Genomic DNA, 13577 nt, shown 5'->3' with positions numbered 1-13577 from the left:
TTCCGAAGGACTGAAAGAAAAGTGTCATAGCAACAATATATAAGAAAGGAGACACTGAGAAAATGGAGAATTATAGAGAGATATCGTTGCTATGTACGGCGTATAAAATTTACGCGGAAGTTCTGAGGAAAAGACTGGAGGAGGAGATTGAGCGTGGGACCTTAGTGCCTGAGAGCCAAAGTGGCTTTAGGAAAGGTAGAAGGACCACGGACAATATTTTTGTTCTCAGTCATCTGATCCAGAGAGAGAGAAAAGCAGGGGAAAAAGGGAAAAAGGTGTATGCCTTTTTCGCCGATCTGAGCTCGGCTTTTGACAATGTGAACAGAAAAAAACTATGGGAAACTTTGGAGAAGAAAAACATCAATGGAGGACTAATAGAGAGGTTGAAGGAAATTTATAGAGTCACAAGAGCAGCAATTAGGACGAAGGAAGGATTATCGGAAGAGTTCAAGACAAAGAAAGGTGTAAGGCAGGGGTGTGTTCTGAGTCCGACGCTTTTTAATTTGTATATTGCGGATTTGGATGAATGGTTCGAGAAAAGAGGAATAGGTGGACTGAAGCTAGGGAAAGATAGAGTACGGATGTTGGCGTATGCGGACAATTTAGTATTACTAGCGAAAAATAGGGAGGCTATGGGTGACATGATGGGAACTTTAGGAGAGTTTTTAAAAGAGAGGAATTTAAAACTGAATACAGATAAATCAAAAATGATGGTGTTCAATAAAGATGGAAGAGAAAAGAAAAGGAAATGGGAATGAGGAAAGAAAGAAATCGAGAAGGTGCAAACATTCAAATATCTTGGTTTCAATTTTAATAAGAGAGGAGATTATGATTATCATATAAAGGAATTAAGGAGAAAAGGAAGATTGGCAGCTAATATGGTATGGGGATTAGGAAAAAGGATCTGTAGGGAGGATTTCATAAAGAGATGGATGTTGTTTAAGTATTTGGTAGAGAGTGTAATGTCCTATGGGGTGGAATTATGGGGGTGGGAGGAAAAAAAGGAATTAGAGAAGATTTCACTAGATTATATAAGATGGATGTTCAAAATAGATTTCTGTACACCAAGATATTTGATTACGCGAGAATTAGGGTTGGACAAGCGAAAAGTAGAATGGGGTATTAGAGCGAGAAGATATGAAGAAAAAATTGAAGAGATGGGAGAAGAGAGATGGGTAAAAATGTGCTTGGAAAAAAAGAAGAATGGATGGAAAGATTTATATGGAAGAGAGAGGGAAAAATATTGTAATAGAAATGGCTGGGAGGTTGTAGCGATAGATGGTATGCCAGGGATAAAGAGGGATTTAATTAAGGAACTAAGGGAAAGAGAGAGGGATGTACAGGACAGGAGGAGGAGCGTAGAATTAGAGAGGCTAAATATAATAAGAGATATAAAATATTCATGGATAGGAGCAGGACACCTTGTTACTTGGAGGAAAGCGAAGTGAGAAAAAGAAAAAACGGGGAAGGAATAAGAGCGTTGATGAGATTGAGATGTGGGAATATGGAGGTAGAGAATAAATATTGGTTAAAAGAGGAAGAAAGAAATTGCGTTTTCTGCGAGATGGGGAAAGATAGTTTAGCGCATTTTACGGGAGAATGCGAAATAACAAAAGACTGGTTTAAAGAGTTAGGAGAAAGTGTAGAGGAAAGGATAAGTAAGTTAGAAAGCGATAGTTTAAATGAAAGGAAAGAGAAGGTGTTAGTTAAATTCTGGAGGGAAAAGGAAAAGTATAAAAGTAGAAAGGCAGAAGAGGAAAGGGAGAAGTAAGGGGAGGGGTGTCGATAGGTATATTGGATGGGTGCTATGTTTGTGACATGTTCTATGTATTTATGTAATTGTTATGTTATGTATTTGTTATCTATTTGTTAGTTCAATATGTATTCTATGCTACCTGTTATTTTGTTTTTGTGTACAGTATTCGAATAGAGAGGCGCGTATATATATAAGAGAATTTATATAAAGTAGACACATGCGCATAAAGAGACTCAATGTCTCTAGAAAAATATGGCGGAAGAAATGAATGAAGTAGAGTAGAGAGAGAGTAGGGAAAGTGTGGAAGGATGAATGGAATTAAGGATTTTCTGTAAACCAAGTCCCGCTTCTTGGCGAAAGCTGAATGGTACAATAAATATATATAATTTTATTTTATGGTTTGCACATTAAAAATTTCGTAAAATTACAATAAATTATAGATGAAAATAAAAAAAATAGTTTGGAAAATAAATATAAGAGAATAAAATTTTATACCATGTTTTCTGATTTTCTCATTTTATTTTTCCAAATTATATTTTTTTTAATTTTCATCTATAACTTATCGTAATTTTACAAGATTTTTAAAATCTACAAATCTTAAAAACCATGAAATTACAGAGCTAGATGAAAAAATCTAATATTTTTTTGAAAGCAAATATAAAAATATGAGAAAATAAATTCTATAAGACATTATAAAAATGTATTACATGCTGTGTATGAGAAAACACAGAATTGTTGAGTACCTTACATGCATGCAAACAACATAAGTCTCATATGATGACGCATCTGTCGGATGCCGTGAGCTCACACCGTGCGGATAACCTGCACAACATGCATGCTCCGTGAACTCATTATGCGCGCATTTTGTTATCTGGATTGATCTTAAAAAAACAATAAGACTCCATGCGTGCCTATCTAAACAGGACATAAAGGTGTCCTTTTGTCCAAGAAATAAGCTCTACCGAAATTACGAGTTATAGCCCATACTCTTAGCGTTTACTATAAAATTTCCATTCTTTTTTAGATAACAAATGCTAAATATTTACAAACATAAAGAGAAGATAAATCTTTGTCAAAAATTTGAAACCTAGTAATACTCAAAAAAACGATAACCCAGATCAAAAATGGAAAAATGTTTCGAATAAGCAGAAAAACGTCAGTACACAGCAACACAGCAAACAAAAATAATGGAAATGGATAGAAACAAATTCATTTCGACATTTTCTCTTAGAGAGATTGCTTGAGGCGTTCAGTATCTCCCTTCTACTACAGGGACGTACCGGAACGCCCGCTCAATCAGCGGCATCACTAAGAAGAACAAAAAATACCCAGACGTATGCACATCAGATTACTAAGGGGGTACGCAGACCTCGTCACCTAGGCGAGTCTCTTGCAAGTTCTGCATTGTTAACCTCGGAGCAGACCAGCAAAAAACAGAAGATAAGGAGCCGCGCATGGAGAAGAAACCACTCAAGTCAGACAGATCTTCGCCGATAGTCCGTGTCCAGGGCCAAATATTAGCCCCCCCTCCCAAGGCATTTTTCAAGGACCGGCTAATCAAATTTGACATTGATCCAAGCCGTTTCCAATATCACGCATCGGTCTTTCTCAGGATCCTTTCTAAGCTACACCAGCCTTAAGAAGAAAAATAAAATTAATAATCTTAGTTACCGTAATATCTCAAAGCGACTATTACTAAGGAAATATTTTCTTATAACTTCCCACAGAATAAAAATAAATTATACTCTTTGAATAAGTTTATATGAAAAAAGGTATTTAAAAAATAATTTTCCTGCATTTCTACAAAGATGCGTTCAGATTCCCTTCTAAGCTCACCCCCCCCCCCCAAGAATTTTATAATTATAATTTTATCACTATTGTTTTTCTAAATGTTAGACAAGATTAAGATGATATCTATGAGACAATTGGGAGGAAATCTAAATGCACCCCAATAACATGGGATTATATCCCGGACAATTTCATGATGAATCAATTTTATAATTTTCTTCTGGAAATTTATAATTATTTGCCGTTTTATATTTTCATAAAAAAAACTGTGTAAGTGTATTGTAGAGGTTTCAAATAATACACAACTTTTTGTTTCATTTATGTCTTCGAGAAGCTACAGTGCCAATGTTAAAAACTGTGGAGTATATAACCTTATGGAAAATAAAAAAGTTAACAGTAAACGAATATATTTAAAATCTAAAAGCCCAGATAGCCAAGTAATTGCAGGTTGTCAGCAACTTGTCACAAATATTCTCAAATAGTGTCAGCAAAGCAACAGAAAGGAGTATTCTCTTGTCAATACTTTCTTGCTTGCGACAGTTTTCAAAATACATGTATAATACTGACAAGTTCCCAACAACTTATCAGTATCATATTTATCACAACTTATAAATGAAAATTATTGCTCACATGTTATTGACATGTTACTCACAGATCGTTATAAATAGTTTTCAAATTGTAATAATGGCAAGTTCCCAATAACTTATCGGCAATATACTTATCACAGATTGGATGCAGTAATTGTTCAACATTTACTCGACAATAAAACTTAGCATATTGATACTAAATTGATTAAAACATTTGCGTTGCATTAAATAAAAGGCAACATAATATTATAGCAATTGGCAAGCAATTCAATATGTGCAATGATTTACTTTAAATTGAGTTTTCATGTATCTAGCAGGTTATTATTAAATTTTATCATAAATGAATTATAAAGTTCAAGCATTGTTTCTACATACTAAGAGATGTAATACTCACTTTTTACAATTGAAAAATTTTCTTACAAAATCTAAAAGGTTAAATTGAAAGAATGCGCCCTTAAAATATAACATCGTTCCCTAGCATCGTTCTTGCCAGATATCAAGACAACAGAACACGGTGCACCAATTTTTTGAATGCATCTACGCCAAATTCACCTAAAGCTGAGTACACACTAAGTGAACAAATACCGAACAAACAGCTGCGAACAAACCTGTAAGCGTCTACATCGCGCACGAATTCTCTTTAACCACCTCACAAACAAATCGAACCAAATGCGAATCGAACGCGTTCTATTCGCATTCGCTTTAGCCGAATAATAATTTATGAATTTTCTAGAGAAAATATGTAATAATAATATGTTGAAAGGTAATGTTATTGTTAGCTTTTATAATTGAGAATTAGTAGACTTATTCCTTTCACCAAATTTATTCTAATAGCAACGTTTTACAAAAGCGTGTTATCACAAAAGCAATTTGTGTAGTGAAGGATGATAAAGTTTGACAATAAAAATATGAATGTAAAAGAAAGAATTCGTTACATAGCAAGTTACATAGCAACCTAATATAATTAATTTACCTTTTAACCCTTAAATACATAAATGGGTCTGACAGATCCCATATGGAGTTTTGAACGCTTGCTGTGTGAAAACGGAATAAAATAGGACGTTCGGACCAGGACGTAAAAAAAGTTTGAAAACTCATCTTTCGATTGATATAGTTGATCAACTTTTTTGATCAACTAGATTTCGAATGGCACTGCAGCAAAATTTTGTTAGGGTCAATGGGACCCATATAGTGTGAGTAAAACTTTCTTGTGAATAATCTTATGTAAAAAAAACTGGACAAAACACGTTCAAACAGATCCATATGCGTATGTTACTCTGTATAAAGTTAAAATACTATATTGCCATGAAAAAGAGAATTTCTGCGTAGGATCCGGAATATATTATCAAACAAATCAAACTTCAATTTTAGACACCTTAAATTTATCAAAAATAACACATATTTGCCTCGTTACGTAAATATATTTTTTAATAAAAATGGCAGACATAATTTTTTTTGAAAGTATGACTCTTTAGCTTTAAAACGCCGTATTGTAAAGTTCTTAAAAAGTTTTTTATTGCAAAGATATGATTTAAAAAAAAGGTGAATTTTGAGATACCCAAAAATACCTCATATCCTCCTTGTTATATAATTATATTTTTTAAAAGGAATGACGATACTATAATTTTTTTCTGAAAGTATGACTTTTTAGCTTAAAAACACCGGATTTGAAAGTACTTAAAAGTTTTTTGTTGAGAAGATATGATTTTTTAAAGGAAAAGTGGATTTTTGAACAATTTTTCATTTTTGCTTAATGGTTTTGCTTTTATAACTTCACAATAAATTATTTTTCAACAATGCCGATTGTGCAGTCACACTCGTAAGATTTTGAACTTTTGTTTAAAAAAAAATCGTAGAAAAATATTGATTGTAATCAAAGTTATAGTTTCTCAAAGTTGAAAAAGTCCTCCCAGACCCAAAAATGTGTTTCCATATTTTACAGGATCGGTGTGTTTAAGGGTTAAGCATTTGATACGTCTTTACACCGATCCATCTCAAAATAGATTAGGTTAGATTTTTAATCTAGATATTGTCCTTGATTTTAAAGTGCAGTTGTATGTGTCGGACGATTTATGGTTAGGCCAAGGCATTGTTTCTCCTGATAGAAATATTTTACAAAATTTTAAAATATTTTTTATTGTAAAATATTTTAAAATATTGCAAATGTTTTCACCACGCTCGATTCTCATTCTGCAATGCTTACATAGAGAGATACACTTTAAATAATTTTCATCTTTTTCTACAGAAAATATAGAGGTAACGTCTAATAGTAACCCAGAGAACATGTATGTCTAAAAAACGTCTAACAAACGCATCTTTTCCTGATGTCCTTTAGACCTGTCCAAAAGACGTCGTAAAAACATCTTTTATACATGTATAAAAGACGTCTCTTTTAAGACGTCCAACAAACACGTCTCGTTTTCTAACGTCTTTTAGACCTGTCCAAAAAACGTCATAAAGACGTCTTTTTGATGTATCTAAAGGACGTCTCTTTTCGGACGTCTAATAAGTGTCTATTTACTGACATCTTTTAGACATGTCTAAAAGATCTCTTTATGACGTCTTTTTGACATATCTAATAGACGTCTCTTTTCAGACATCAGACAAATGTCTCTTTTTCAAACAAATTTTGGACAAGTCAAAAAGACGTCTTTATGCGATCTTTTGGACACGTCTAAAGAATGTCTCTTTCAGACATCTGACTAACGTCTTTCTTCAAACGCCTTTTAGACATGTCTAAAAGACATGTAATAATTTATTTCATATGTATTACCCTGTATATAAACACTGTTGTGCTTATACAAAGTATATTTTTGTTTAACCTTTTTATTATTTATTTTTGGCTGCAACTCGTTATATTTATTACTATTTTAAATATTTTTATTTTTTATATATTTGGGTATAAGTCCTCATACAATAATAGTGAATACTAACAAATTATAAAATTTATATTATACTTACAAAGCAATTAAATTATATTATTCCAAATTTATTCGCATTTTTCAATTTATTTATCATACAGAATCCTAACTTGATAAGTAATATTTACACTTTATATCTATATCAATAAACTGTAATAATATAAACTAAATTTTTAACCTTTCTCATTTAAAAAATTACAGTGATGCCTAAAATCATTGTGAATAAGATGTCAAAAGTATCTCAGTATTTTAAACTTATAGATATCCTAAAAATTGTAAGACAGATCATTATACGTTTCACTTTCTGAAATCAGGGAAATGTCCAAAAAACGTCTTTTTGTTTATTTCTAACAAACAACAGACCTGTCAACGGCGTTTTTTAAATATGAAAAAAGACGTCCTTCAGACATCTAAAAGCATCTTCCAGACGTTCCAATCCAACTTATATAGACGTACTGGAGATTTCAAAACACCTAGACAACCAAGCAAGTTTTAGCACATCGGGCAAATTAACATACTGCATGTATTGTTGTAAACTTGTAAAATCATTGTGAACTTGAAATCAATTTGCTGACCATAAAATTTAACGTGATATTGAGTTAGCAACAAGAGAGCAAAAACATATCACCAGTTAATGAAATCTTAAGAGTAAACATTTATAAATAACATTTATAAACGTCATACTGACAACAAACTGACGACTCGTCATGAGCTCGCATTCGTATGTCAAAATAACAACAACATGAGAACAAAATAATGGCACCTATGATATCAAAAGTTTGACATAAGAAGCAGAATACTTGATGAATTATTGAAGTTCCTAAATTACAGCTTATTGTCAACAATTTGTTGACATAACAATATTTATTGATCACTGACAACAATTTTTCAACAAGTTATCATGCTGTAGCACTTCAAATCAAGATATACAAATTTCTTCATAAATAATTGATATAAACTAATGTACACTCTTCTATGTAACTGAATGATCTTATTAAAAAATTACAAAAACAACATTTATATTCGTCTTATTGGCATTTATAATTTTTATAGAAGCACAAAAATCGATTTCAATTTTTAAAAATATCCATAAGAAATTTTTTAAAAAAGTTGTTCACAAAAAGTTTTGTCAATACACATTGCTTGTTCACTTGGCAATAAATATTTTAAGGTATTTAGAAATTTTTGAAACAAAAATATATATTTTTACGGCGTTTAATATTTATACTACTCGGTATTAGTACATTAATACTACTCGGTACTAGTACATTAATACTACTCGGTACATTATTTTGTAAATTAATTCATTTAGAAACGCTATTCCACATAAAATTTTATATATTTACGTGTAAATAATAATTTGTATTGTTCAATACAAATAATAATTTGTATTGAATGCTGAATAAGTGACAGTAAAATAACAACTGAATACGCTCGTTTGGCTATCTGGGCGTGTGTCTGACGTCTTATAAGGACAGAAAAACGTATTGTAGACACCTTATAGATGTTTTATGTCTCGATTTCTGATGCCAGTCAGACATCCAACAGACGACTTATTTTTCGATTCTGACGTCCAATATACGTATAACATATATCTTTAGACATACAAAAAGACGTCTTTAGACGTCCAACAGACGTTTTCAGACGTCCAACAAACGTCTTTCAGACTTTCCAATCCAGCTTTTAGACTTTCTAAAAATTTTTTAACGTCTTATAATGGTCAGAAAGTAGTTTTATTTTTTATTTATAACGTCAGAAAACGTCTTTCAGACGTCAGAAGGGCGTCTTTCAGAGTCTAATAAAAGTAAAAAATAAAAAAATAAGACGTTGGATGTCTCAGTAACATCAAAAAACGGAACATAAGACGTCTAAAAGACGTCTTTCTGTCTTCTGTAAGACGTCTTTGAGATGTCTAAAAAATTTCAAGATGTCTAAAAGACATCTTTTAGACAAATCTAAGCAAGAACGCCTTCCACGGTCGTAGCTAGATCTTGGTGCTTTGTATTTACTCGTGTGATTTTATATACTTTCTCAGATTCAACATTCATCAGATTCACTCAGATTCACATTCGTCTTTTAGACATCAAAATGTTCTCTGTTAACAGAGAAGTTGTAAAAACAATGCAACTCCCTACAACGCAATTGCCGCTGATTGCGTTTTTTTTATCGTTACGCTATTCTGCTGCATGGGTTTGCGTCTTTAATGCAGCAGTACATCAAATGGCGGATTTAATACAAATCAAGTTTACACTGCACAAAGATTTTTTGATACACGTACCAAGATAGTCTGATACTCGTGATTCAGGAGTATAGAAAAGAAAGAGGTAGCGAAAAAAGAATGTAAATTAGGATTTAAGACAGAAAGAGGATTAGGTATAAATATAAGTATAGATATAGGTATTGTAAAAGTAAACATAAAAGAAATGAAAAATATAAAGAACACAGAAGGAACTCAGATCACCGGTCGTTGGAGATTGAGGTCATAAAGCATAAAGGATGGAAGAAGAGATATAGAAGACAAACAAGAAAAAAAAGGGGGGAAAGAAAATAGGAATAATTGTATAGGACAAGGAGGCGATAGAGGTGTAGGTAGAAATGAAAGGGAAACCGAGCTATTTGGAAGAATTGAAAAAAAAGCTGATAGAATTTTAAAGAACTGTTGAAATAGAAATAATTGTATGAAACAAAGCAGCAGAAATAGATGCAAAAATGACAAAAAAACTGAGTAATCTGGAAAGTTGGAAGAAAAGGAGGCTGATAAGAATATTGAAGACATTTGGAAAAGAAGTAAAAAAAAGAGAGAAGAGATAAAAAAAAAGGGGAAAAAGAACTGAGAAGAAGGAAGGGAGAAATTGAGAAATGGAGGTATGGAGAAAGAAAAATGTGAGGATACGTGAAAAAAGAATATAAATTAGGATGTAAGATAGAAAAAGGATTAGGCATGGGTATAGGCATAGGTATAAGAGGAGTAGCTAGATAAAAGAATAGGTATAGTTAGCATTGATATGTAAAGGTATGGATAAATAAATGTATAAGTAAACCAAGTACCAATTTTAAACCAAGTCCAATTGTAAACCAAGTCCCCTTCTTAACTATACGTACGTTGAAGGTAAATAAATTTTATTCTATATTCTTTTAAATATCTAAGCTTTCTTCCTTTTAATCGTACCTTCTTGTATCTTTTATTATACCTAGCCTCTAAAATTCTATCCTTCCATGCCTTTGTACATCACTTTCCACCTATTAAGGCTGCATTCGCTTTGACGTTCACAGTAATTATAAATATTCTTGTTTAATATTTACAAAACAAGAAAGATAAAATGATTTTTATGTCATTGAAAATGCCAAAACAAATACAGCCCGTGTCATTATAAACAATAATATTTATACATTGATATTATGTATCTTTTATATTACTGTGCAGTTAATAAATTTATAATTGAAATGTATCTAATCTAATCTAAAACATTAGTCAAAAATTCTTTTTATTCTCAAAGGACCGTTTGCAAAAATATAGTTCAAAGAAATTAATGATTCCATCTATTATTTAATTTACAAAACATTATATTGCCTATATCCTCTACACGAAAATACCCATGTAAGTATAACGTCAACATTACATAAATTACTTATATAAATATCATTTTGCAATTACAGCATAACCCTAAAATAAATTACAACTGAAATGTATCAAATCTAACCTAATTCAAAACTTTTTTTACTTTTATAGGACTATGTATGCAAAAATATAGTTGAAAGAAATGAATTAATCCATTTATTATTCTATTTATAATTTAATTATAATAATTCAATTTCTAATTTATTTATAATTACACTGCTTATATTGTCTAAATGAAAAAGGTTCCTGTAAACATGTAATATATAAATGATCCCAATATAATCTGATTGCAAACGATGCAGATATAACCTTGAAGCAGCATATGTACCCCCTCACATCAGAAACTTTTATATTACGTTTGTTATTGATTATATATATATATTTATAGTTTATTTATATTTATTTATAGTTAATAAAGCACGATAAATGAAATAACTACTTATCATTTTACTACTTTATTGTGCTCAACAAAATAAGTCCCTTACCTTTATGATTAATTACCGCCGTCTCGAGAACTTCTACGTCGGTGCGGAAATAACAATAAAGTCGTAATGCGACACAAATACTCGATAATGTGCATCAGGATCAAATCCAAAATTTGTAGTTAAAATATCTTCGTTACATTGACCACATTGACCCGACGTCAGTGCGACTGAAAGGTTACCATAGTGTATGAATGTGCTTGCTTGAAAGGTTCTTCGATAGAATATCCGATATTTATTAGTTACTTTACACGTGTTTCATCGTACACACTTCGTCTTATAATTTTTGTTCATCTGCTATTCGTGCACAATAACGTATATACGTTTCTTGCATATATACTTCAACCCGCGGGAAATAGGTTATGGAAAAATGCGATGTGTGCAACTAACCTAATATTCACGATTATTACTCTTTCTTCTGCCACACGAACTTTTTAAGTCGAATTCGTGTTTGATGCAAAACGTGATAATAATTTTACGATTATGAGTAATTTAAATGAAAAGTCCTCTTGTTAACTATAATCCCGCATTCAGAACGCACTCAAGATAGCACGCTTTCTTGTCATTCTATCTTTGTTTTATGCAGTTTTATATCTAATGGATGATAAAGATAGAATGACGAAAATGCGCGGTACCCATCTTTACAAATACGTCCCAAATACAGATCTATATTTCCGAATCGTTAACGCATAAAATTTTATAAATAAAACGTTTCAAGTAACAATAAAAAACTGTAAGTAAATTTTAACCAAATTTCAAATAATCAAGTTTTAAATAACTTTAATAAAAATTTAAATTAAAGCTTATAATTTTATTTATGTATATTTATTGTAATATTTAATATTTAAAATGTTTTAAAATGTGGAAACAATTTGAGTAGAAAAAATCCAATTTTAGTAGAAAAAATTCTACATAAATTTACGAAATACAAAAATAAAAAAAATAAAAGTAAAATGCTTGTTAATTTTAATAAATTAAATATTTAATTAAATATTTCTGAATGAGAAAGATAATTTCTATAAATTTTTATTTTTACTAGAACTTTGTACTTATTTATAGAAATTTGTCAGGCTAAACTATTTAAAATGTGTTTTAGTTCGTCATAGTTTCTAAAAAATTTGTAAAAATTACAAAAACAATACATTACAAAAATATAAAAATTTACAAAATTTGATAAAGTGTTAGTGTTCCAATTCTAATATTTTCATGTAGATTTTTGTAACATTTTTTTTAAATTTGTGTAGAACTTGTTTCCTTAGGACAAGAATTCATAAATCAAAAAATGTATCACATTGATTCATAAATAAAATTTTATTTTTCATAACATAATTAAAATTCAGAAAAATTATTTAGAAAGTGTTGATAAAAAAATAACACTGAGGAATAAATTTTGATCAACTTTTTGTTTCTCATTATATAACATGTTTCTCAGGGTTTTTCTACCAAAAAAAGATAAAGTTCCCTGTGAGATACCTTTTCTTTAAAGTCTTATAATTTAATTTTTAGCATTAACTCTTATTTTTTTTTATAAAATATAGATTAATCTATGCAGGAACTTGCTCTTGTATTGTCTATGTACATTCACACGAGTGATTTCTATCCTTTGTAATTAAAAACAAGTTACGAATAAATAATAATTTCTTTATTCATAATTCGTTTTTTTATTGTCCAAAGTATTCCGTACATACCGTGACACATTGTCAAAAAAATTTGACTGATTTAAAAGTCATTATTATTTTATTATGATTATTATAAAACTCTCTTATTTCCACATTCATTGTACTGTACTGATTTGTCTTCAGTGCTCTCTTACGTAGTCGACGCTGATCAACGCTATACGAGACAAATCCGTTTTATTGTGAGCAATCGAGCGCACGGACGGTTACGCGTACCATGCGTATGGAGACGTTTTTAATTATTTTTGAAAAGTGGGAATGTCGGAACATAACTTTATAATGTGCCATTGAATTCGTACTAAAATAAGCTTTATTTTACTTATAAGAGAAATAAAAATTTTGAAAAAGGTAAATAATACGGAAAAGTATAAAAAACAATTTTTTGAAATTTGTTCTCACTGTTATAAAGTACTCTTCAGAACATTTTTTTCTATCTTGTAATTTCGACAATATACGCTTAAAAAAAAATAAATTTTCTTCAAAGAGGTATTTCACCCCTAAAAGTGCACTAGGGCACATATAAAAAAATATGTGTCCCTTATTTTGATGTGTACAACGTATTGAAGACTTGTCAAAATCCATGGAGGACACTTCTGTACCTTTCCTTGTCAGTAGTAAATACTTAGAAGGTAGATACATATTGTTAATTATCACTTTATACATATATGTATATGAATTATGTATTTCTTGTGTATGTGTATGTGTGAGTAAAATATATATAACTATCATTTATCAATCAATATTATCA

At 30.6% G+C, this 13577-nt stretch overlaps 1 protein-coding gene across 6 annotated transcripts in view; it reads right to left on the bottom strand.

The window, feature by feature from the left end:
- LOC105207373 (mitochondrial fission regulator 2) overlaps positions 1-11890 on the bottom strand; it is a 48708-nt gene extending 36818 nt beyond the window's left edge. The window contains exons 1-2 of one of the 6 annotated variants that reach the window (XM_039454558.1): positions 11157-11890; positions 3126-3391 (exon numbers count right to left, since the gene is read on the bottom strand). In XM_039454558.1, the coding sequence (XP_039310492.1) occupies positions 3126-3326 (201 nt within the window). In that variant the 5' untranslated portion in view covers positions 3327-3391; positions 11157-11890. Of the gene's footprint in view, positions 1-3125; positions 3392-11156 lie in introns of those variants that run through there. The other 5 variants (XM_039454568.1, XM_039454562.1, XM_039454573.1 and 2 more) reach the window with 5 other exon arrangements.
- Positions 11891-13577: the final 1687 nt, after the last annotated feature.

The sequence above is a fragment of the Solenopsis invicta genome, chromosome 1, assembly GCF_016802725.1.
Source record: "Solenopsis invicta isolate M01_SB chromosome 1, UNIL_Sinv_3.0, whole genome shotgun sequence".
Taxonomy (NCBI): Eukaryota; Metazoa; Arthropoda; class Insecta; order Hymenoptera; family Formicidae; genus Solenopsis; species Solenopsis invicta.
The sequence above is the reverse complement of the archived record's forward strand: the minus strand, read 5'-3'. Positions and strand labels throughout refer to the sequence as shown.